This window comes from Podarcis liolepis (genome assembly GCF_965112155.1).
Source record: "Podarcis liolepis genome assembly, chromosome: 1".
Lineage (NCBI taxonomy): Eukaryota > Metazoa > Chordata > Lepidosauria > Squamata > Lacertidae > Podarcis > Podarcis liolepis.
In genome coordinates this window covers 84,144,225-84,168,735 of record NC_139554.1, presented here as the reverse complement: position 1 = coordinate 84,168,735, position 24,511 = coordinate 84,144,225, and the positions used below count along the sequence as shown (strand labels likewise).

General features: G+C 47.1%; 1 protein-coding gene across 1 annotated transcript in view; it reads left to right on the top strand.

The window, feature by feature from the left end:
* Positions 1–24,200, top strand: part of PLEKHG3 (pleckstrin homology and RhoGEF domain containing G3) — a 45,149-nt gene extending 20,949 nt beyond the window's left edge. The window contains exons 3-19 of the mRNA XM_083467146.1: positions 5–105; positions 1,528–1,597; positions 1,891–1,937; positions 2,876–3,026; positions 4,937–5,068; positions 7,814–7,996; positions 9,720–9,812; positions 10,312–10,398; positions 10,911–10,944; positions 11,403–11,507; positions 14,109–14,180; positions 16,045–16,083; positions 16,732–16,763; positions 17,131–17,433; positions 18,325–18,426; positions 19,005–20,460; positions 22,035–24,200. Of these exons, the coding sequence (XP_083323272.1) occupies positions 5–105; positions 1,528–1,597; positions 1,891–1,937; positions 2,876–3,026; positions 4,937–5,068; positions 7,814–7,996; positions 9,720–9,812; positions 10,312–10,398; positions 10,911–10,944; positions 11,403–11,507; positions 14,109–14,180; positions 16,045–16,083; positions 16,732–16,763; positions 17,131–17,433; positions 18,325–18,426; positions 19,005–20,460; positions 22,035–22,840 (3,813 nt within the window). The 3' untranslated portion in view covers positions 22,841–24,200. The remainder of the gene's footprint in view (positions 1–4; positions 106–1,527; positions 1,598–1,890; positions 1,938–2,875; positions 3,027–4,936; positions 5,069–7,813; positions 7,997–9,719; positions 9,813–10,311; positions 10,399–10,910; positions 10,945–11,402; positions 11,508–14,108; positions 14,181–16,044; positions 16,084–16,731; positions 16,764–17,130; positions 17,434–18,324; positions 18,427–19,004; positions 20,461–22,034) is intronic.
* Positions 24,201–24,511: the final 311 nt, after the last annotated feature.

The window sequence follows — 24,511 nt, the reverse complement described above, 5'->3', positions numbered from 1 at the left end:
GCAGAATTACTTGGCGAAGATCATAGACACTCAAGAGCTGCTTCTACGGCCAGAACAAGTTAGTGCACTCTTTGGGAACATCGAAGATATCTATGAACTGAACAGGTGAGTGCGATGTTTGAGCAACATGGCTTCACTGGCAACTGCCCCACCCCTTCTCTCTGTATTTGCCAGAGAGGACTGAAAATCTGTAAGCACAGCAGAAAGTACCCCCTCCCTAAATGGTCACAGTCCTATCATGACAGTGGGACAGGTTGGTGGATGGCAGGAGACTCACTTGCTTTGCTCTCCCTTGCCTTCCTGCCCTCTCCCTGTCTGCATAAGCTCCGCTGACACGTCTTAGGCTGCAGTCGTAGAATTGTGGAGTTGGAAGGGACCTTGAGGGTCATATAGTCCAACCCCCTGCAATGAAGGAATCTCAACATTCCCCCCATCCAATTTGAAATTATACTTGGACCCCTTATCCCCTTATCCCACTTACCCGGGATAATCAGTAGAACTTCTAAGTAGACGGCATTTAAGATTGCATTGTTATTAATGAGAAGCCAGCCCTGTGTTTTGCACATTACTGAAGTCTGCCCTGGGACAGGCATTTTCCTGTCACCTCTTTGCCATGAACTTTACGCATCTTATGGAAGCTGATAGATGCAGATTAATGCCTACTGATTGTGTTATCAAGCTGAAGCTGACTGGAGGGTTGGATTGTGTGGGCGGCAAGCTTCTGATAAGTTCTGTTCCTCCCTTGATCCAGCTCCCCTATTGCTGGAAAGTGGGAGCCAACATTCTTTCACATTTAGCCAGAAGGCTTGTCTCATTCTGAAAGTCTGCAAAATAACAACATAGATGTTTGACCTTTGGGGTTTATTTGAACAGTCCTGGGCAGACATGGCTGCGGAAAGGAAAGTGGAGAGACGGTGTTGGTCTCAGAGCAGGGAAGCAACATCCTTCCCTGTATGATGAAGCACTGAGGAGAGGAGAGGTCAGAGGGGCAGACTGAGTTCAAATTGCTCCCGGCTTACTGGGCGTTCTTGGTTTTGTTGCTTGCCTGTTCTGTGAACTAGCTTCCCCTCCTGAAATTAAAAAGTTCCTTGGGGCAGACATGAGCTCATAGCTTGTCACTGCAAGACACTTTGGGCAGTGGGGAAATGCTGTTTGTGACAAATAGGCTACACGAATAGTTGCTGGAGCAGCTAGTTGGCCATTTTAACCAATGAGTGCCCCTCTTTCTGTGTAATGGCTTCCTTGTGTTTTTGGCTCCCTGGTAACAGTGGAAGGGCTTCCCCTGTGCAAGTGGGTTCTGTGAGTACTGTTCCCAAATCTTTGCATGCCTTGAATTTTGCTTCTATGTTTGGGACTTGGAGGGGAGGGAAATGTTGTTCGCATTTTGCCTCCCGCATGTACCCATCCTGTCCCTTGAGTGCCTATGCTACTGAGATGCTGTGCTTAGAACATGTGACACAAGAGGCTTCACCATGTGTGTGTGTCTGTCTGACTCACTGATTCTTCCTTTTCTCCATTTCTGCTCAGTGAGCTTCTGCAGGATCTGGACAGCTGCCACAATGATCCTGTGGCCGTGGCAAGATGTTTTGTGGACAGGGTAAGGAGATGAGCAGATACTGTGTTGTGGTAATCTCTGACTGTATAATGGAGTGTCACAGAATTCTGCTGCACAAGCCCTTTCGACACCCTTATTGGGTGCTTCCATTAGGTATGAGGGCTTAAACAAACAGTACATAGGGTGAGGTTGGCATTCCTTTTATACAGCTGTACTGGGCATGTTTTGAGAGGCAAGCTGAGATTATTGCTAAGTGAATATCCAGCCATCTTTTACTGATTCCTCTCTCTCTCTCTCTCTCTCTCTCTCTCTCCCTCTCTCCCTCCCTGCAACAGAGTCAGGATTTTGATATCTACACTCAATACTGTAACAACTACCCTAAGTGAGTATCCTTTGCAGTGAAGAGAGAACTGGTTTCATGGGGCCTTGGGTGACCCTTTCCTCTCTAATAACTTAATCTTTTTACACAGAAGAAGCCTTTGGGTCAGCCTCTGTCTCTGCGGAACACAGAATAGTTTGCAGGTGCTTTTTTTTTAAGTCAGCGTCCAGTGACAAGATAACCCAAATCTTGCACTAAAACCAGCTGAATTTTTCAAACTGTACATCTTATATTGGGAATAGCCACTATGGTACCCTCCACATGTTGTGGGATTACAAGTCCCTTCAGCCTCACCCAGCCTAGCCTATGGTCCGGGCTGATGGGAGCTGTAGTCCAGCAACATCTGAAGGGCAACATGTTGTTGTTTGTAATAATAAAATTTGTATACTCCCTTCATCCTAAGATCTCAGGGCATTTCACAGCATAAAAATGCAGAATAAAACCACAAAGCACCTAAAGTTGGCTGCCCTTGATTTATATAGTCTAGCAGAAACAGAACATGTTTATGAAAGCTAAGCAGATTTGCATGATTTATATAAATCTGTTTATCTTTCATAAAAGTTTCTGCAAATCGTAGCAAGAGGCAAAGAACAAGGCAAAGCAATGAAGCCCCACAGCTGTTCTCAAAAGTCCTGCTCCAGGGGTCTTCCCCTTCTTTCCCTCTAACAGGCTGACTTTCCAGGTTTCCCCACACTCATCAAAGGAAATTCCCTGTAGGAGGTACAGGATGTGCTATATTGTCAAAGTCTGATTGCTTCTCTCTGTTAGCTAGTCTGGCTGTCACTGGCTTCCGGATCTTGTTTTTAAACCCTTGCATTGCAGTCCCTTGTCGGGGTGTTTGAGCATGCCTGTCTGTCAACTCATCTTCAAGGGAAGGTGGGAGGTTCTCTGCTTTGATCTTCAGTGCTATTCATTATACCATGATGGGTTTGACCCTCTAGCTCTGTGGCAGCTCTGACCGAGTGCATGAGGAACAAACAGCTGGCCAAGTTCTTTCGCGAGCGGCAAGAGCAAATCCGTCACTCATTGCCCCTTGGCTCCTACCTTCTCAAGCCTGTCCAGCGCATTCTCAAATATCACCTGCTCCTTCAGGTAATATAGCAGTAGCCTAGTTGTGTTGTCTAACTTTGCAGCTTGGGGACCTGTGTGTTTCACCCTCTACCCGTTTTGTCTAAAATTCAGCCATAAATTGTGCAGATCTGTGTTCAAGCAAATATCACCTCTCTCTTAGAAAATGTATTGGCCACTAGTCAAGTGGGAACAGTTGAGAACTAATACAGTGGTACCTCAGGTTACATATGCTTCAGGTTACAGACTCCGCTAACCCAGAAATAGTGCTTCAGGTTAAGAACTTTGCTTCAGGATGAGAACAGAAATTGTGCTCCGGCGGTGCGGCGGCAGCAGGAGGCCCCATTAGCTAAAGTGCTTCAGGTTAAGTACAGTTTCACGTTAAGTATGGACCTCCAGAACAAATTAAGTACTTAACCCGAGGTACCACTGTACAGAGTTTGAGTATTTGCAATTATACAAATAGTCTCTGTGGGTCACACATGAGGAACTATAGATTGTAGGAATTAGCTATACAAGAAAATGTTTTCTCAGAATCTCTGTATGTATTTCAAAACCAGCCCTATTTCTGTGAAGGAACCAGATTTGTATGTTACCAGTGTTTATTCATTTATGCAGGGATAGGATACTTTCCCCACTTGCTCTACATTATGTTTTTCATAATTCAAATAAATAACAAAAAAGTAATGTAAGAAGAGCCCTGGTGGATCAGGCCAAAGGCCCATCTGTCCCAGCACCCTGTAATTGGTGATTAGCCTGTCGGAAGCCTGCAGGCAATTCATCATACCACTAAAGCCTACATCTTCCTACGCTGATTTTCATAAAACGTTCTTGATACTGTCATATTTTAAGTTTAACAACAATAGACATAACATTTGAGTAACTTAATGGGTGTGGTTTTTTAATATAACCACAGAAATGATTCCACCCCTGATCTTTTCTCCAATTAATATGGCCATAATGGCCAAATCCCACACAATATTTTGTATAAATTAAACTTCTTGCAGTAAGTTACGATTTCTTGCTCGTATTTATCCAATGGACTGATCCTTCAATATGGTTCAAAGGAAAAAGAGCAGGTCTAATTGAATTTGCTAGCCTAGACTCTGCCAAGCAATCCCACCATAGATGATAATAGTCACCTTTTTGTACTTCCATGGGTGAGTAACTTTTGTTGTTGCCGCTGCTGCAATCAACATGCCACCATGTTGAAAAAGTTTTTTTGCATTGTTATTTTTAAAGAAAGCATGGGACTTTGGTTCCAAAGATTCTCCCCAAAAACCTATGGAAATTTCACTGATCCAGCAGAAGTTTCCATGAAAGGGTGAAGTGAGCCACTTCTACCTACAGCTCCCGTGCCATCTTCCTAACCTGCTCCAGAGGGTTTCCCAACCCTCTGGAGCAGATTTTTGAGGAATCACGGTGTTACATAGGGAAGAAGGATCAACGGACATTGTCTCATACATCCCAACTGTTCACAGAAGCTTCGCCTGGGATCAGGAAGCCTTTTTCATGAGTGGAAAGGGCTCCAATGGAGACAACCAGTATTTATGTCATGATTTATGCTTCTTAAGGCTTTGGGGAAGGGCCATAGTTCAGTGATAAGAGTATCAGCTTCAAAAGCAGAAGGTCTCAGGTCCAATCCCTGGCATTTCCAGGTAGGGTTGGAATGTCCCACCTAACTCAAAAGACCTGCTGTCAATCACTATGGACAGTTCTGAACTAGGTTGACCAATGATCTGACTCACTCAGCATAATGGTTTTTTTTAAATGGCTTTAAATGATTACTTGGCTTGACCCTTGTGTACTCTCCTGGGCCCCAGAGCTTAGTAAACTGGGCAGTGGTCAAGAGACAACAAACTGGTGAAATGAATTTGTGTTAGAGAGCCTTACAACTCTTGGCTTACCTTCTTGGCTGTGTGGTTTTGTCCTAGGAGATAGCAAAGCACTTCGACATAGAAGAGGATGGCTATGAAGTGGTGGAAGAGGCAATTGACACCATGACCTGTGTGGCTTGGTATATCAATGACATGAAACGGAAGCACGAGCATGCTGTGCGCCTGCAGGTAATTTGAAAGGGGAAAGTTGTCCCAGGTGTGGCATTATCCTTGGAGAGCTGTGGCAATTCACAAGTAAGTGTTGTATATTCACACTGGCTGATGCATCAGGCAATGCCACCTTTCACAACCCATAAAGGGAAATTCCCTTAAGTACGTATATGCAAAATGAAACTGACTCGCAAAACACGATGGCAACCATGTGTGTTATTACTACCTTTAGTGGTTTGCTCCCTTTCCTGCTGCTTCCTAGCACTGCAACATTCCTTACCATGAGGTGTTGCTAGCTAAAGGGATTTTTAAGATAGATTGATAGATAAAAGGCATTTTTGGTGCAGTATTCCCTTTTCCTCATTCCAGTTTGCAATGTCTAATTTCCCCCTTTTTTTCAGACCTCAGTACACACATACACTGTGTTGTTTTTCCTGTGCTGCATTTCCCCCCCCCCCACTTCCCATTATTTCAGTCACATCACAGCAGCACACTTTTCAACATCTTGTGCCAGTCATTTAAGCCCTTTCATAAAATGTTTAACTTCATGGCCCTTCCAACAATACCCATGGAGCTTAACATCAAGGAGATGTGACAAAACACAAGCCTGGAAATCCCAGATGAGGAAGTGATTATTTGCATTTCTTTCCTGATGCTTAACAAGTTCAGGGACTGACCCCTAGTACTGAATATCAATTTTTGGTTTGAGTCTTAACACAATTAGAGTCCTGCAAATAGCCTCACAATATCACCCCAGCAGATTTTAAGTGCATTCCCAGTTTGCTTGCACTTCCTTATCCTCTCATCGTTCCAGATTTCATTTACATTATTCAGTCTTGCAAACACCCTTGTGACGACTCCACCCTTACCAGCATTAGTGTCATGGATATTTACTGACAAGTTCCCAAACATTGAATTTAAATTTTTCTCTTCTTGAGGTTTTAGAAGTGCACGTAGGTTGCTGTAGGTCAGGGATGATGGGAGCTGTAGTCCCAAAATAGCTGGAGGGCCAAGTTTGGCCGTGCCTGCTGTAGGTGGTGTCAGGCCTTACCTTACTTTTCATATGCGTTTTCAGCCAATTCATTTATTTCTGCAGGGAATTTGAGCAAGGTGATGATGGCACCCTATGGAAACAGTAGGCAAGCTTTAAGATAACTACAATAGTAATTTGAACTGGGGCAATCAATTCTTTAGTCATCTGCAATATACAGTGGTACCTCGGTTTAAGAACAGTCCTGTTTACGAACAATTCGGTTTACGAACTCCGCAAAACCGGAAGTAGTGTTCCGGTTTGCAAACTTTACCTTGGTCTACAAATGGAAACTGAATGGTGGAAGGGCACCGGCGGCAGGAGGCCTCATTAGGGAAAGCGTGCCTTGGTTTAAGAACAGATTTGGTTTAAGAACGGACTTCAGGAACGGATTAAGTTTGTAAACCAAGGTACCACTGTAATGGCATGAAAACATCCACAGATTGGAAACTACATAAGGATTAAAAAGAAAGAGCAAGTTACTAAAAATGAAGGGTTGCCACCTGTAGCGATCTGTCCAGAGCGAAGGAAGATGGTGGGAGCAAAATTCTTTCCAAATGACTCTTATTATGGGTTGGTGGTTTATATTACACAAGCTGTGGATCATATTCTGATCTGTGGGGGCTATGTAGCAAATGCTTCTTTACTGGGCTTCGGGCAAGATGCAGGAATTGCTGATGGAATGTCCTGTAATAATACCGGAGTTCCGGCTGAATGATTTGTCACGATGCCCCTTCTGGCTTCAACCTGTAACATTAGAACCCTCTGACTCAGGAATGGGGGACCTGTGCCCATGCTAAGATGTTGCTGGACTGTAACTCCCATCATCCCTGAACATTGGCCGTGCTGACTTGGGGCTGAAGGGAATTGGAGTCCAGTTTGGAAGTGTACATGTTCTCATGGATAGCAGAGGGAACATTGAGGCAGAGAGAGAAGCAGCCTTGAATAGTTCATTAGAAGACTGGGTATAAATGACAGAAATATATAAAAATAGGGACTTGCTGCTTTGGTTCAGCCTCACAGAGTGACTTTACACTGGACTAATCTACTTCTCCAGTGTCTCATATGGAAGATCCTTAGAACCTTTCAAACTAAGTAGGAGAAAGGGACAAATATTTAGAATACTTAAGATTCCCTTCTTTAACTTTTGCAGATGAAAGAGACCCTCTGGGTACGAAACCATTCAGATCATTTTGTGGTTGGTAATGCTAGGCATTTATTTTCAAGACTGCTGACAGATTTCGAAAATACTTTGAATGTTTGTGAAGGTTAAACAGTGGAAGTGTTGGGGGGAAGCTTATATTCTGAGTTGTGTTGAAATGAATGTATTCTGCAGGCTAAATGTATAGCATTGTATCCAATGCTGTCGTTCCTCTTGTACAATGGGACTTCCCCCCTCGCTGCTCTTATCTCCCCTCAAGCCCCTTGCACATACTCAAAATCTGCTCCAGGGGGTAGGGAGACCTCCTGGAGCAACTTTCGGGGACAGGTGGGGAGAGGAAGCCCTGTTGCACTAGTGGAACACTACTTGTGTGGCATTGGGTACTACCCACATAAGATAAAACATCCCCCCGCCCCCAAATTCTCAAATGGCTGTAATTCTGTCACAGTACAGACTACAACCAATGCAGGCATCTTTGTGACTCTGTTTGGGATTGCCTTGAAATGGCTCCTAACAGGGATGGAAATATTTCACCTTTTTCTGACTGCCCCCCCCCCTTGCTGTTTTACAGGAGATTCAGTCATTGCTTATAAACTGGAAGGGTCCTGACCTGACCACTTATGGAGAGCTTGTGCTGGAGGGTACTTTCCGTGTCCATCGGGTCAGGAATGAGAGAACTTTCTTCTTGTTTGACAAGATCTTGCTGATAACAAAGAAACGGGGCGATCATTATATATACAAAAGCCACATTCCAGTAAGTAGTCCCAACCCTGCAATTCTGTTCATTCATGGGGATGAGTGAATCATTTCAGTTTTGGTTTCTGTCAATTTTCCAATCTTGAAGTCCAGTCATCCACATTTCCACATCAGTTGGTTTGTTTTTTTACAGTCCATGAAAATTCACCAGCATTTTAGTGTGAATTTCTCCTGATATATACACATTCATGCAAAGCAATTTCCCCTAACCTAACATATTTTTTATGCTATTTACCCTGATCCATGTACTTTTATGCACACTTTGCCCTAATATTTGCATTTTTGTGCACATTACTTGGCTGGAGGACTGCACTGCAAAATTTGGAGAAATGTGAATTCCAAAGGCTGGCTGAGTTTCGTTTCATGTATTGTTTTGGCAAGTGCAAAATAAGTAGATTCACTATTAAACGTGAACTGAAAAGAAGTTCATCTCCTCCTCCTCCCTATGAGTAGGCAGTGTGATTAATTCTTCCTCCCTGTTTTTGAGGGGTCAGGAAGGCATCTTGGGTATCAGGGTAGGAGGGGTGTGAGCATGAATCATTCTTTGTCACTTTGGAACTCATACCTGACAGCTGAAACAGATGTGAATTTATGATCCAGTGTAGAAGGCCCCAAGGCAAACTTTTCTCTACCTGACCTGACTCTCCCACGGCTGTCGCCTTCCGTCTTCCAGCACAATCCTAGGCATAACTCAGGAGGGGAGAGGGATGACGAGGGCATTTCTCAAAGGACATATACATGAGAGCAACAGTGTGAATTTGTTACCCTTCAAATACCCAGTTGCAAGAAAACTAGGAGGATTGCTCCACAGACACATTTGCATTAGTGACTTTGAATGCAAAATCAAAAGAGTGGTGGCTTTTCCAGACTAAAAGGGTATCAATGGGTGTGCTGCTATTTCCACACAGCCAAAAGGGAGTGGGGGGGAATCCATTTTTCTTGCTACAGGCTTGTATATAAATTGCAGTGGCACCTGCTGACCCCACAATGTGATGGTGTGAAGTGACTGCCCCAAATTTCACCCCCATCTCCTTTCTCTTTGTTTTGCTGTTGCCAAGAAAGGCTACCCTTAATCTTTCTGTACATCAAACATTTATATATTTATATGTGCCACTCTCGCCCATCTCAAAGGCACAGGAACCGACAACAACAACATGTGCATATGCAAGGTGATAATAGATCTGTTCTAACCCAATACAAATCTGTTTGGCTGTTTTAAGCCTGAGAGGTGTATGCACTGGATACTTTTTCTTTACTTGAATCTGTGTCCCTACCATAACCAAGTATGAATATGCTTTGGATGTGCTGATGGCATCAAATTCTCTGTGGAAGGGGTGGGGAGAGAGGGTCAGTGGATGATGGGGTGGGAGGGGGACTGGTGTTTTTTAGTTATGAATACAGCATGTTTTTCTTCTTTATATTATTTATGTCTGATCTAAAATTCAGTACACTACATTGTTTTTAAAAAGGAACTGACAACAACACCGGAATTGACAAACACACACTTATAAATATTATAACAAACCTTATGGTTGTCGTCCCCAAACCTTGGCCACCCAAAGTTGGTCAAGTTAAAAGGTCTTTGTCGTCCTTCTGAGGATGCCTCTCTGTTTATCCTGGCAGCCCTTGGATGATTCAGAGAGATGGCAGATTTGGCGAACTTTTGTTGTTGACATTGTAATGGGTACATTGGTTTGACATCTCTCCCTCTGCTCCTTCAGTGCTCCTCCCTGATGCTGATTGAGAGTACACGAGACTCACTGTGCTTCACCGTCACCCATTACAAGCACAGCAAACAGCAGTACAACATCCAGGTGAGATAAGCCGCTGTCCTTTATAAGGGGGTTCGAAAGTGATTTGGGGGCAAGGTGCGGAGATAGTTGGAAATGTGTGTTGATGGGGTGCCTGATGCAGAACTGGCAGCCTGAATAAGGGCAGGCACCGAGTGGAAATAAGAGGGCCAGTAATAGGACCTGAGAAAATGGGTTGATTGGTTTTGGGGCAGAGAATGCAAGGTGTGTGTTTTGGAAGGAAGAGGATGTGAATGAGGGGTTAGGGCAGTTTGTTGGTGCATTGCAATGCCAATGTTTGTCAGCGGTGTGGAGATACTGGTCATAAGAATGCTAATTAGGGAATAAGAGTGTGAGTTGTTAAGTGTCCGCAGGAGGTGGGGGCTGGTGGCAAGGTTTGGGAAGGAGCCCTGGTGTGTGCGTTTGCATGGTAACAGCAGAAAGAGTGGAAGGGCTGAGGTGCAGCTGAGTCAGGTGAGTAATCCTAGCTTCCAAGATGCATAAGGCGTACTTTTGTTCCCAGGCCAAATCGGGGGAGGAGAAGCGGGTTTGGACTCATCACATCAAGCGCCTGATTCTGGAAAACCACCACGCCATCATCCCTCAGAAAGTAAGTGGGTGCTCTCCTCCTTCTCCTTCGCATGCCTGTAGAATGGATGCTGGAGACCCCATGGAGTTCTCTGCCTTTCTTTAAAGCTTAGTCTGAGCCATGTCTCAAGAAATGCTTTTTCTTTTTTGAATCAGAGGGGTGCTATTGGATGTGTTCTTTCTTCTATACATCTTTGCCTTTTCTTTACTCTTGAGTATGCTTGATTGGTTCTCTTTACTGAATCTTACAAAGCCCAGCCATATCAAGCTAGGAGCTTCCATAATGTGGGTATGAGAGGTTTGGTGTTTGGAATTTTGTCTGCTCCTTTGTCCAACTGAGAAAGGGGCAACAGTTGTGATGGAATTTGTTCCTAGTGTCCAGGGATGATGGGACTGAGGGGAACCTCCTTTCTCCTTTCCTATTCTTTGGGGGAGGGAAGAGAGGTGGGAACTCCCCATTGCCTCAGGTTTCAGGATCCTGGATTTCCATTTCCTTTTCAGTTTAGTGCTAAGCCAATACCTTCTTTCCTTCAGGCCAAGGAAGCTATCTTGGAAATGGACTCATACTGTAAGTTTCCATTATTTTCTAAAAATAATAATTGTCCCAGTAGTTTGTTTTTAGAAACCCTCCTCCTGCTTACTGTGTCCTCAGCAGGGCAAGACAGCAGACATGTCAGAATTTCCCAACACAGGCCTAAGAATGTACTCTGCCTCGTGGGGTTAGGTTCTATCATCTGGTTGCAGGAAGATTACACAACACAGAAATCAACAATAAGTGGAATGTGATTCTGAGATGCAATGCTGTATTGATGATCCAATTCTCTGTCTCTTGTAATTAATATAATTGTCACCTCCTTGGATTGCGAACCGAGCCTGAGCTAGCTTGCTGGAGCCTCTGCTGCTAAATGTAATATTCAGGGGATTAGAATGGTAAGGTGGTATTAGCTTGGTTCATGCATGAGGGGGTTGGTCATACCAAGTGGGGGCAGTTAACAGGTTCTCAAACACTCCTGCCGCTTCCTTTAGATCCTTCTCGCTACAAATACAGTCCAGAGAGGCTGAAGAAGTCCTTGTCATACCAAGCTACAGAAGACATTCCTCAGTATGGCCGGCAGGGGCGTCGGCAATCAGGTAAACAGGGCAGGGGTAGGGATGTACCTATCCAAGCAGTGGTGTGTGTGTGTTTAGGTGTGTGTGTGTGTGTGTGTGTAGGTGTAGCTGTTGTTACTGTATCCTGATGGCATACCTTGTGTGTACTGTTGCTGTTGACTATAGGGCAGAAGTTTTTGTTTTCTGTAGTGGCTTGTCCAGTAGTCTGTTGATAGAAATTAATATTTGGCCTTGGAGCTTAGTGCAGCTGACAGGTGCTGGAGCATTTACTCTGCCAAGGCCTAATGACCTCTGGCACACCACAAACACACACAGACAATGTTCAGAGAACATACCTTTGTTTGTTCTGGACAGTTCTATGGGAATTTTTCTCCCAGTGTCACTGTGAACTTGTCACCTTCACTTCAGCAATACAGGAAGCACCATGAAGAATCAAAAAAGAAAGGAGAACGGGTCCAGTGCTTACTGGTAGAATACTTTTTCATTTTCGTTCTACACATTTTGGAGTGAAATACTCCCCCTTCAGGAGCTGTAGACCAGGTATAGGGAAGCTTTGGCCCTCCAGATGTTGCTGCATTACAACTTCCATCAGCCTCAGGAAGCATGGCCGGTGGCAAGGGATGTTGAGAGTTATAGTTCAGCAACATCTGTTATACCTGCTATAAATGGAGTTAATGGACATTGAAATACTGATTCTTAAGCATAGGATAATACTCATTTATACCACATACATTTTTACATACATAAATGCAAAATAAAAACTATGAAACTTTGGTTGCCATAGACCATATTGAACTTTTGTTTTAAAAAACACACTATTCAACAACACACATAGAGCTAAAAAGAGGTCTTGTTTCAAGTAAGTACTAGAGCCTGTTCTCCTTCCTGTTTTGAACCTCTGTTTCAGAAACAGGTAATTCAGAGTTGGAACATGCCAGTAAACAACTTTGTCCTCTCCCCTCACCTAGTCCCTCTTGCATCTGCCATCAGTAGCCTAAACTGTGGGAAAACTGTGGCAATGGCAACTTGACTATTTCTTGGCAGCAAGGTGATGAATTGGTTCAGCCTTTTGGTCTGATCCATCAGTGCTGCTGTTAGGGCAGTCTTCGCTGGGAATTGTAGTCAAAAACATCTGGAGGCAAATGTTTGGCAAATGCTATCCTATGCAATTTCCACACTCAAGATGTATTTACCATTCTTTCACAACATTCAGGCCAATCTGCTTCCAAATTCAGGAGGCTAGAATAGGTGGACTTGAAGACACATAGCTGACAGACTTCAACCGGGCTAGTCCTCCATCCACAGCCTTGATCTGAGTCAGTATCCCAGGGTGTCAGGTAGAGAGGCCTTTCCCATTCCTTCTACCTGAAATCCAGGCTGGGAGCTGAACTGGGAAGTCTTTCACTGAACTGGTGACCCCTCTCCCACTGCTCCCTCTGACTGCTCTTCAGATTGTTGTGTAGAACAACCACCTTTCACCAATGTGTCAGGCAAGCTTGTGCAAGTCAGGGCAGGCTGGTTCCATTTCGTTGACTCTCCTGGGTGTTGTACTTTCAAAGCAAAACATGGAAGCCGTTCCAAATTCCTTTTATTCCTACTTGGCTTCTTATCCTAACAAAGGGTGCTCTTGCTGTCAACAACTCCTTACACGGCATAGGGGTTTTTTTTTGGGGGGGGGGGACCACACACATCATGGCCTGCTTTTGCGACTCACAACTCTAGTAGATGCCTGTGGGTCTCTGTGTGCTGGGCTGAGTTTGTGGCGTGTAAAAGTGTGCTGAGGTCCTGTGTGCATTGCTTGATTCCTGCTTGCTGTGCCAAGAGAGAACTGCTGAGCTCAAGTCTTGGGTGCTGCAAGCCTAGACAGCTTCTAAAAAGAGAGCTCACTAGAGGAACTTCTGAAGGGCGCCTGCTTGTTAAAAGCAGATCGTCAAAAGGTTTTATCCAGGAGTGTTGAGAAAATGGGCCTCTTAAATAGCTATTGGGTGGTATTATCGAAATGTAGTCGTGTTCATTAATTTCATCAGGTCTGCTCTGAGTAACGTAATATTTATGCCTGCAACAAGAGTGTCAAAACAACATGCTCTTTGTGCCCTGAAAATAATCTAGAATGGCCCAGAGAGTTGGAAGGAGACCCTACAAATAATCTAGTTCACACTGCAACTGGCAGCAGTATAGGACCATACAGCATAGGTTCGTCTTATGCTCCCCCCACCCCCCAGCAGCAGGCAGTTCTTCTCTCCTAGCATCACCACCTCCTCCTCTGTTTCCAATGGACATGAGGCGGGCAAGTATGCTTACCAAAGGAGGAAGGCAAGGGCAGTGGTAGCAGCACCTCTCTGGGTACCAAGCCGTTGCCATTGTACTTGCCCCCAGTACATTGTTCTGGGGCATTGTGGGCAATTCAGCATTGTGTTCATCAAAGTGGCAAACAAGGGAATCTGGGACAGCAGATGGATCCTCCACAGCTGCCCGAGGATGCCGACGGCTGACGCTGGTCCAGGTGCACCGCTGTACTGAGTCACAGCATCCCTAGTGTGGTGCAGGCCCCAGCAAGGCAGGGCTTTAGTAACACAGCAGAATGGTATTGACTCTAACAGGTATCTTATATCCTATCCTTAGAGCCTTTCCGTGGCAAAAACACTGCTGAGAGGCTCCTAGATGGACTCGAGCGTAAAGGCCGCAGGAAATCTGGTGCGGGCTCCACTGATTTAGCATGTGGCACGAAGGGGCTCTGCCATCTGGTGTTGGGGGCTGGGAGAAAGCAAGTGGAGCTCTTTGGGTCAAACCTTACTGCGGAGTAGCTTATGGGCTTTGCCTCCTGGACACGATGCTGGCTGAACATGCCTCTCAGTCTCCAGCAAACATAATAGATGATGTTGGCTTTTAAGCTCTATAGGCAGGGCTGTGTTTATTCCATGCGTTCACAAATTGGTATCTGACACAGAATTGTGAGAATCCCATTTTTTCCTCCTCTCTTTTTCTTTTATCAACTATACTACTAATTATAGAAACTACATAGGTAATTTCATTTAACGAAGTCAGCATAGAAAATAAATCATGTTCTACAAGGAGAACAATAATTTGATTAATTTGCACACGTGTCAAAAGAATACTAATTACAGTATACAGTCAACTCAATATTCAAAAATCTGAACACACCCATATGTTACCCAACATCATTCCCTCTTCGTAGTTGCTTATTTAGATTAATTCTGCATTAGTGCATGTTAAATCAGGGGTGGGAAACCCTTTTAGCTCAGGGGCTGCATTCACTTTCGGACAATCTTCCAGGGGCCGCATGTCATTGGTGGGCAGGGCCAGAGGCAAAAGTGGGCGGAGCAATGGCTGAAGGTTACATTTGTACAGTAGGCCAGTTTTGACACACTCCAGGCAAGTAAGGGGCATTAGCGTGGTTCAAGGACACATTCCAGCCAGGCAAAAACACTCAAGGGAGGGTCAAAGCAAGACTGTTGAAAGATGAGGCCTGGAGAGAGACTGGAGGTTCAGATAGGCCTAGAGGGCTGCATTTGGGCCCCTGACCCTGAAGTTCCCCATTTGAAATGCAATAGCACCAGACACAGTAAATGTGAAGTTCTTGTGGCTTCTGAAAAGATGTGGAAAATGTCTTTCAAAATCACAGAAGCCTCAGAAGGGCGAACAGGGCTTCAGGCACCTGGAAAGCGGGACACCCTGTTTCCTGCCTGGGTTTTTGGCCTCCTTTCATCTTATTTGTTGCTCCCTGCAGTCCAACTTGGATTGTCAAAGTGGAATAAATCCTGCATAATAAGAAACTGCTGAGTTTGCAGGGGGAGGTGTCTGATTCTGGGCAGCAGAGTCTGGATTTTTATTTTTATTTGCTGCTGGAGTATACACAGCCCCTTCTGTAGAAGAGTGGGTGAGAGACAGGTTTCACTTTTTAAAAATCTGCTGGTTTATTTGGCCTCCTAGTTCATTCAATCTTGGTGGCTTGCAAGCACAGATTTATTTATTTAAATTTAAACAATTTATATACCGCTTAACTACAATAGTCTTTAAGCAGTGTGCAAGGAACAGGATACAGAAAAGGTAAAACCTGGTTAAAACTAGAAAATCAAACTTCCAAAAGCGCCTGTTGGAATAATAATTTAAAAAGTCATCTGTAGGCACTGGAAGTCCAACAGGGAGGGGTCCGGTCTGACGTCAACTGGAAGGGCATTCCATAAAATTGGGTCCACAATACTGAACACACTGCTCTTTGTGGATAAGAGCCATACGTCTGAGCCATGGAGAACTACTCCCCTGAAGGCCTGTGATTGGGCAGGGATGTAGGGATTAGGTGGTCCTTGACAGATGAAAGCCTGGTGATGCTGTTCTCTGAGAGGCTTGTTCTGCACTGCACAGAGGAGGCTAGTGCTGTTCTGCACTTCACTCAGATGCTTCAAGGTGTTTCCTTCTGGAGGGGGCAGAGGTGGCGGGCTGAGGCTGGTGCCGGGGTTCTCCCCACCTCTTTCTGGTATTTCTGGGCTCTGAACCAGCATTTCAAGAACTCATCTCGCAAACTTTCCTTTCATTGCAGAACCAACAAAACAGATTCTCAAGCAACTGAGCAACAGAGGTGAGTGGATGTCCCCCTTTCCCACATCCCCCCAGCCTAGGTGGAAGAAGCTCTGTACTGACCAGATTTCCCTGTCCCAGGTTTACTTGACCAGTGTGGGTGGGATTTGACAGGTGCCTGTCCTTATGCCAATGGGCACTCCTCTCAGGTTTATTACAGCTAGCAGTTTTGAGCACAGGGCAATTCTGTAATGCTAAACAAGGCACCTTAGATGCTGAAAGGCAGGGATGGGGGAACCTGGAGCCCTCCAGATGTTGTTGGACTGGACTCCCACCAGCCCCAGAGAGCAAGGCTGGCGAAGGGTTGCCGTTTCCCCTCCCCTGCTCAAAGTGTGTGAGCCTGAATTGTTCCTTTACTCAGTCACTCCTTCAGCAGTGACTTCTTCCTGTTGCCTTGTGGCTGACCCGCTGCCTTCTCAGGGGACCCACAGCCGCTGGAAGGGACTGTAGTAAGATATAAGTGATGTAAAAATGGCTCTCTGCCAGCATGTTTGCTGTGTCTGCTGCTTATATAGAGTAAGAGTGTGCCTGAAATGGAGATTGGGAAATAGGGAGGAAGACTACCTGGGCAGGGAAACAAGACCCCACCTTTTCCCTAATGGCTTCTTTTTTCCCCCTCCTTCTTCCTGTGCTGCAAATCTGGCAATAGGACTAAAGGTAAGAGACAGAAATTCTAGAAGACAAAATAAATGAGGGAAAAGAAGAAGGGTCTTCCCTTCCTAAGGAAATTAAAGTCTTGGGTGACATGCGATGGGCTTTGGGTCCCTTACCAAAACGCCACCTTAAAGGTAAACTGCTCTGGGGTAAATGTTGGTGCAGGGGCCATTATTCATTTTAATAACAAATTGACATTTCCCTCTGACCACTGCCATCTCCCATAGGGTGGCCAGTAAGCTTCTCACAGCGCTAAGCTGTGTGCTTCTGCTCTCATGTTGAGCAGGCAGCGATCGAGCGCAGGTTAAGGAAAGGGCACCCTAAGCGGTGTCCCTGTTGGTGCCCCAGCACTGGGGCCTTTCTAAAAGCCCCTGCTTGCCCTCACTTCACGTAGCATGCAGGCAGTGACGGAGCCCTTTTGGAGTTTGGGGAGCCCTCGCACCCCACCAACAGCTTGCCGCAGCAGCAGCAGGATCGGCAGGCCCTTCCCCAGGAATCTCTGGAAGAGTTGGCTGAAAGCGATGGCAGCGAGAAGGATATGGGGCCGGAGGAAGAAGACGAAGAGGAGGAGGAAGAGGAAGAGGAGGAGAGGCTGGTAGGAACGGAGCAGGTGGCAGACTTTGCAAGCTCCTTGATGGCCGTCCTCCACTGCTGGCACTATCGGGCCAACGCTTTGCTTTTCTCCTGGGGCAGCACGGTGAGGTGCCTGTTCAACCCCTGCTGCGTCTCCCTCCTGCATGCTGGCTTGCTGCATGGCTCGCGGCTGCCCTCCGTTCCTTCTGTGCCATCTTCCCGTTAATCAGATGTGGGACAGCCCCAGAGGTTCCCGTGTGATTTCTTTGGCAGCTGTTTTAACCCTTCGGTGATACTACTGACTGACTTGGTGCTTTTGTGCAGTCCTTCACGGGGGCTAACAAGATTTGTGGCTTGATAACAAAAGAGGCTCTTTGAGTCTTACCATCTCTGTATCTGTGGGAGGTCCTTTTCCTGCCGTTCCCTGTCCTCTTGCCAGGAAGGTTCTTCCACGTTAGCAGCTTGATAATGAGACAAAGCTAACGTTAAGCAGGATCCTCTTCCAAGTCCTGTTGCCTGTGCTATTGGACCGTCCCTGGATCCAGCACTAACTGTGCACCTTCCAGATAGTTTATCAGCCTGTAGTTTTTAACTAGTGCACTCCACCGGCCACACCAAAGTGCTGCAAGACGTGTAGAGAGTCTGCTCTGGAAAGTTGTGTTTCTGGATGAAATTGGGACTGGCTTAAGCAACTGCAAGGCTCCTCGGTGCCAGGGCAGCAAGTGAAACAGAGCCACCAGCACTTGCGTTCACCTGCTGCTTGCAAGGCTGATGGATGCAACATCAGGTGGTTTTTGTTGCTGCATCCAATGGCTAGAATATTGGACTTGGACCTGCGTTGGCACGTAATGCATTTTAGCTATCTGGGACAAGCTATGATCTGACTTCCTCTGTAAAGTCATATGGTTTTTCAGAATGACAAATAACAATGGCTAGGGATGTTTGGCTGCTCTTGTCCAATGGCTTCTTCCCAGAAGCATGTACTCAACTCTCTAATGCTTTTGTTTTGGTTCAGGCCAAGAGCCACAAGGCACAGGAAGGGCCCAAGCAATACCAGTCGCCAGGCAGCAGTGGTGAGAAAAACAGGACCGGGGATAATGTCTCATCTGTCCCAAAGGTGAGTGGTTGGTGGAGGTGCTGTTTGGGGAAGTGCCATTGCTCAGTGGGTAGAGCTCCCAGGTTCAGTCTCTGGCATCTCCAGAGAGGGCTGGGGATGTCCCTTCTGAAACCCTGGAGAACCTCAACCAGGGAGATCACAGGTCCATCCAGGTCAGGACTGTCTGCTCTGCTAGGCAGCTTCTTACATTCCTTGGGGAGAATGGAATTTCTGCTCGTGCCAATTTTGAGACAAGGAAACTGTTGGCCCTTAACACTAAAAATAGCCAAAGGCTCCTGGACATTCCACTTCCCAGACTCAGTTCCCATACTGAGTATTCTATGCCATAGTCTTTTCCAATGGATGCTCCACATTGTCCCCAGAAGATACGACATAAAAACGAGCAATATTTCTGTCTGCTGTTGAGTCAGCTTAGTGGTTGGTGGGTTCCCTGCCTTAGAAGCCAACATATTTGCTGGGCTCAAGAGTTGGTTGCATTTGAGTAGTGACTATTAACTCAGCCCTTAAACTGTTTATCTGCAAGACCACCATTTTTTGGGTTGTGCGTTAAGTGTGCAAAACTTTCCTCCTCTTCCTAGGCGCGATCAGCCATCGAACTCAGCATGGTCTTAGAAGCTTCTCCCCTTAAGGAAGAGTACCTGGAAGAGGGTCCTTCAGACCCCGAGTCGGTGGGCAACCTGGAGCCAGTCCTGGCAGGCCAGTGGGGGACCCTGAATCAACAGCGTTCAGATGGCCTGGAGCCCACTGAACATACTGAACTGAAGCCGCTTAGTAGCGAGGAGGAGGAGGAAGAAGAGGAGGAAGAGGAGGAGGACAGACGTGCACCCCAGACCAGAAGCATCCTCCCTTTCTCTGTGCTGGATCAAGCCAGCGTCATTGCAGAGCGCTTTGCCAGCAGCCTCTCTCGCCGCAGCAGCCTGGCACTCGAGGAGGGCAAGGGCCACCTGACTCCAAAGCAGGCTAGCCGCAGCGGCAGCGTCTTGAGCCTGGACGGCAGCGAGAAGGCCGGATGTCGCACGAACAGCACCACAGACTCCCTGCCACAAGAGCCCCCAGGTGAGCCCAGCAGTGCCTGCAGCGGGGCTGCCTCTCCTGGGCTGCTTGAGACGGACCATGCCTCCTGCAAGAGGAAGGAGTCCATGCTCTCCCATCAGGACCGGCTGCTGCTAGACAAGATCAAGAACTACTATGATTACGCGGAGCACCAGGATGCCGGCTTCAGCGTCAGGCGGCGGGAGAGCCTGTCCTACATCCCCAAAGGGATGGTGAGGAATTCCGTCTTCAGGATCAACAGCCTTCCCCAGCCAGAGCCCGAGCAGGAGGGGCTGAAGCACAAGAGGCCGGGGGGCCCTGCCAGTGGTGGGGCTGGCCCCACAGCAGCCTGGGTGTTGTCAAACAGGCCCGGGGCTGGGCTACAGGCCCCCCGCTCCGAGGCAGCCTCTGCTGGAAGCCCCCTGCCCATCACCGAAGCAGAATTCAGGCCGCCGGCTGAGATGATTAAAATCTGGGAGGAGATGGAGAAGCCAAGCGGAGAGGGCCGGAGTAGGAGGCCTGAAGGTGTCACTCGGCCAGGCACGGCGAATGGTCAGGTGGCTGGGGGCTCCTCTCTGCAGCACGCGGAGAGGCTTCGTGGCCAGGAGAACGGCTTTGACCTCCATGAGCCGCTGCTCATCCTGGAGGACGAGGATCTTGGGGCCATCACAGAGGAGTCGGCGGTGCCCTCGCCTGAGAGCAAGTCTCCTGTGGAGCGGGCTGCGCCTTCTAGGAAGCCCTGGAAGCTGGCCCATGAGCTGGGGGGCTCTGAGCAAGATCGGTATCTCCCCCGCTTGCACCCCCGGATAATGCAGCTGGCCCACCTGACGGAGGCAGAGCTGGCGGAGAAGGTGAAGAACAAGGTCTACCAGCTGGCCCGCCAGTACAGCCTCCGAATCAAGGGCCAGAAGCCTGCAGCACATAGGAGGCTTGCTGAGCTGGAGGAGGAGATGAAAGGCAATACTTTGACTGTCCAGCCGGAGGCAGATAAGAAAAGCAAGGGTATGTATTGGCCAGAGGGCACTGTGCTATCACAGGCAGGACCTCATTGTTCATGTTATATGAATTTCAGCAGTGCCTAGAAGCCACAGCTGTGCCCATAAATATAGGAGATTCATTGTGACTTATATTTTAAAGTTTTAGATTAATGACTTGTCCTTTCCTCTTGGGCTCCTGGGAGGTAGCAACCTTCATTAAAAACACCCCTCCAGCAACATGCACCAAATATAAAGATTCACAAAGTGTCAGATAGATATAAAACAGTTGTAAAATATAATATATTGAATGTTTTAAGAGCCACAGTTAAAAAAAAAATACTGAAATGTGCTTATTACAATAGTAGTAGTGGATTCTGTTTCCTGAGGAGTTTATATTCTAGACCAGAACTCTATGACAGCCGGAGCCAAGTACCACTTGCTGGGCCAGAGGAATATCACCTGGGCAGGGAGGACACAAGAGGCAGTGCACATGCCACATTTTTGTGGCTGCTCAAAACCACGAACCTGTGCTACTTTAACGGCAAAAGCCCAAGTGGGTGGCCTGTTTTTCAGACCTCCCAGCATCCTCAAGACAGCTTTCCATGCTCCTGTTTCTTTCCCAGTTGTGGGAAAGTTGTCTTTGGTGAGCACTGTCCAGCCCCCAAACCGGGAAAAAGCACAGTTTGTAAACATCGTGCAAAGAGAGCAGATTTGCAGATCTGTAGATTCTGGAGATAGAAAGAGATGTTCTGGGGGAAAAACTCTTTCTTGGTATGTAGGAGAAAGTTGAAATGGTCTGAACTGAAGGAAGGGGGCTCCGTCTCTCCAGCCTGTTCCTGCATTGGGCTGCACTCACTGCTGAACTCTGCCTTTTTCTCAGTGCTGGGGGAACTCTTGCCCCAGCGTATCCCGTCTCCTCAGAGCTCTCTGTCCTAGCCACACACACCTTCCTCCTTCCCCTGGCCGCAGCCCTTATCCAGGCCTGATCCACACCTTCCTCAGGTGCTCTTTCCTGACCGGAATGTGCCCTTGAAGTGTGATGCCTGGCTAGAGAGGGCAGGGGGCATTATAACAACCTCTGAAATGTAGTTTACAGTGCAAAGGTAGGAGTCGTTTCTGGCCCTGGGTAGGAATGTTGCTCTTGAGCCGAGAAAGGTTTTCCACCCTGATTTAGCTTAATTCAATTAATTCCATTGCTTCTCCCTCTATTGGAGAAGCCCCAGGTGCCCTATCCAGCTACTGTATATCTCTGAGATGGAATTGATGGAGGCCCAGAGGGGATTGCAGAGGCGAATGGGGAGGGAACTTTCTGGCTTGGATATATCTGAATACAAACCTCCACCTCTAGGATATTTTAACAAGGGTCCTCACCAAAGTGCCCAAGAACTTGGCAATTCTCGACTCCTCAAGCTGAACAGCCTCTGGGAGCCTCCTTCCCTCCTTGCTGTTTCAAAGGGAAACAGCAAAGCTGCTGTGCAGCTGACAAAAATGGAGCTGCTGAGATTGGGGAGTGAGGGGGACCACCGTTGCAGCCCGCCCACCCAGCAAACCCCTTGCCTTATTGCTGCCTCACTTATTCCTTGTTGGTTTTTCTTCTAGGCAAACGGAAGCCAGCCTTGACCCTCCCCAATACCTACGAGCAAGTATTGCTGCAGGAGGCCAGCCCACTGACTCTCCCCCCATCGTCAACCTCGTCCCTGGAGAAGTCCCCCAAGCGCTTCTCTTTCAGCCCCTCCTCCAGCAGCCCGCGGCTTGCCTCCCCCACCAGCAGCACCCTGTCTTGCAGCCCCCTCAGCCCCGTCGTGGCTGAGAAGTTCAACTGGCCAGACGTGCGGGAGCTCAGGTCCAAATATTCCTGTCCATCAGGGAATCAGAAGTGCAGGCCGCAACCCGTCAACAGGAGCCGCTCAGCCCCTGAAAAAATGGTGGATACAGCTGGTAGAGCTCTGGAGGAGCACCAGTGCTCCAAGAGGATTGTGAAGGCAGCGGACAAACCCCAGCAAGGGGGCAGCATGCCAGGCTGCAAAAGGGAAGCTCCACCGGACTCCGTGCTCCAGGGCCGCAACGCGCACAAGGAATTGAGCGTTACAGCTGAGACTTCACTGGAGAACCGTCAGCGAGTGGTTGTCATGGAAAAGCTGCTGGATGTGACTGTCGATCCGGACGAGAGCTATGTGCAGATTCGCTCCCCTACTTCCCGGGAGAAGATCTCTCTCAAGGCTGTGGTGGAGAGGTGCAAGGCCTACCAGGACTCGGAAGAATACCGCAGGCGTGAGGAGGACCTCCAGGAAGCAGCTCCCCACAAAGCACTTCAGCAGGTTTGCCGGGAGAAAACAGACAGCAGCCAGCAGAGCCTGGTAAAGAACCTGAGGGAGAAATTCCAGACCCTCAATTCCAACAGTTGAGCTCCCATGTCTGTTGCTCCCATGCTGCTAAGCCCTCTTTTATGAACTAGGGTGGTTCTGGAGTTGATGTCATTTTCTCCCCCAGCTCCTTGAGAGGAGAAAGGACGGGTGACAGTCTCTTCCTCCTCTTCCGACCTGGATTGCCACCTGGCTGATTGTGCTCCAACCTTCGTGTCCAGCTGCCTCTACCTTCTGGGAAGTTGCTGAGCTCATGGCTGTGCATTCTGAGCCAGGTGGTTGCTGTCCTTCGTTGGCCGCACTGTTGGGAAGTACTCTTCACACGTTTCCGGGAAGCACTGAGAAGCTTCCCATCAGGACAGGCATACCACAAATCAGAGACTCCTTTGCAGCTACTCATATGGTCCACTAAGAAAAGGTGTTTCCTTTCCCTTCAGGACCAAATCCTTGCTTTGCCAAGCCACAGCAGAAATGAATGAGCCTTCTGTTGCTCAGTCTCATAGGATAACCATAAGTTATTGTTCCAAATTTTCTTTTGTCTTTACTTTTTTATTTTTAAGCGCGTGATTTTACTGTGGCTGGCAGAGGGTTGATCTAAGACTCCCAGTTTGATAGTATATAATCTTAATAATATTGGTTGTGTACACATTTCAGTCTGTACGCACTGTGCAATAACCACTTTTGACCAGAAAATGTGGCTGTGGTTTCTTCACTTGGGGGGGGGAATGGGGGGGGGGAATTGCAGCCTATGATTTTTTACTGCAGAAGTAAGATTGAGAAGAGTCTTGAGCATCACAGAGCTCTCTTAAGTTCACCAGTGGCATGGGCTAACACTGGTGTGGTTCTGATCCACTATAGTGCCAGGAGGTCTTAAAAGACCTGCACATCCCTTGGTAGAAGATTTATTCTATTCACTGGTCAGGCTAGAAAGATCACTGCCCCCACCCCGACTACTGGATGTCTTTAGATCAAGTTTCTCTAAGATGGGACACTTTGCCAAAGGAAACAATGCAGCTCCACTAGAGGAGAGCTCTGTATGGAGAAATAGGAACAAGTCAGGAAAGTGCTGCAGCTGCCCAGTCTTATTATCGAATGTTGGGTTTAAGGGTAGGCAGTGACGGTTGAGAGAAGGGGAGCACAAACACATTCTGGATTTCTGGGGCAGGAGTCAGGGTGCAATGGTGGGTTTTCATCAGCTGGGGTGGGAAGTATTTGAGGTTATTTCTCCACCAAACAGCAGAGAAGCAACGCCCACCTTCTTAGGGGTGAGTTTCAAACAACAGAAAATGTCAAGGGTCTGCTCCATTCCTCTCTCTGCCTGCCAAAGACTATCCCAAAGGTCCTTAGGCATCATCTCTGGACATGTTCAAGGATACTTTGCATTAAAGGCTATTCAAGATAACTTTTGGGGGTGCTCCCTTTTCTTTTGTAAGCTTGAAACGGTGTGGGTGTTCCAGGCAGCAAAATGACTGCATAGTGTTTTGTTTTTCCTTAATTTTGACAACATTTATGTATCGCTTGATTGTAAGAACACCTCTGAGGGGTTTACAAAAATATAAGCATTTAAATTCTCAGTATGGGGATTTTAAAACATTCAGAGCATTATTAAATACAACAGTAGCTGAAGAGAGATAAAACACATGTAACTGCTCCATGTCTGGGTAGGCTTGCCTAAACAGAAATCTTTTAAGCAAGCGCCAAAAATAATATAGC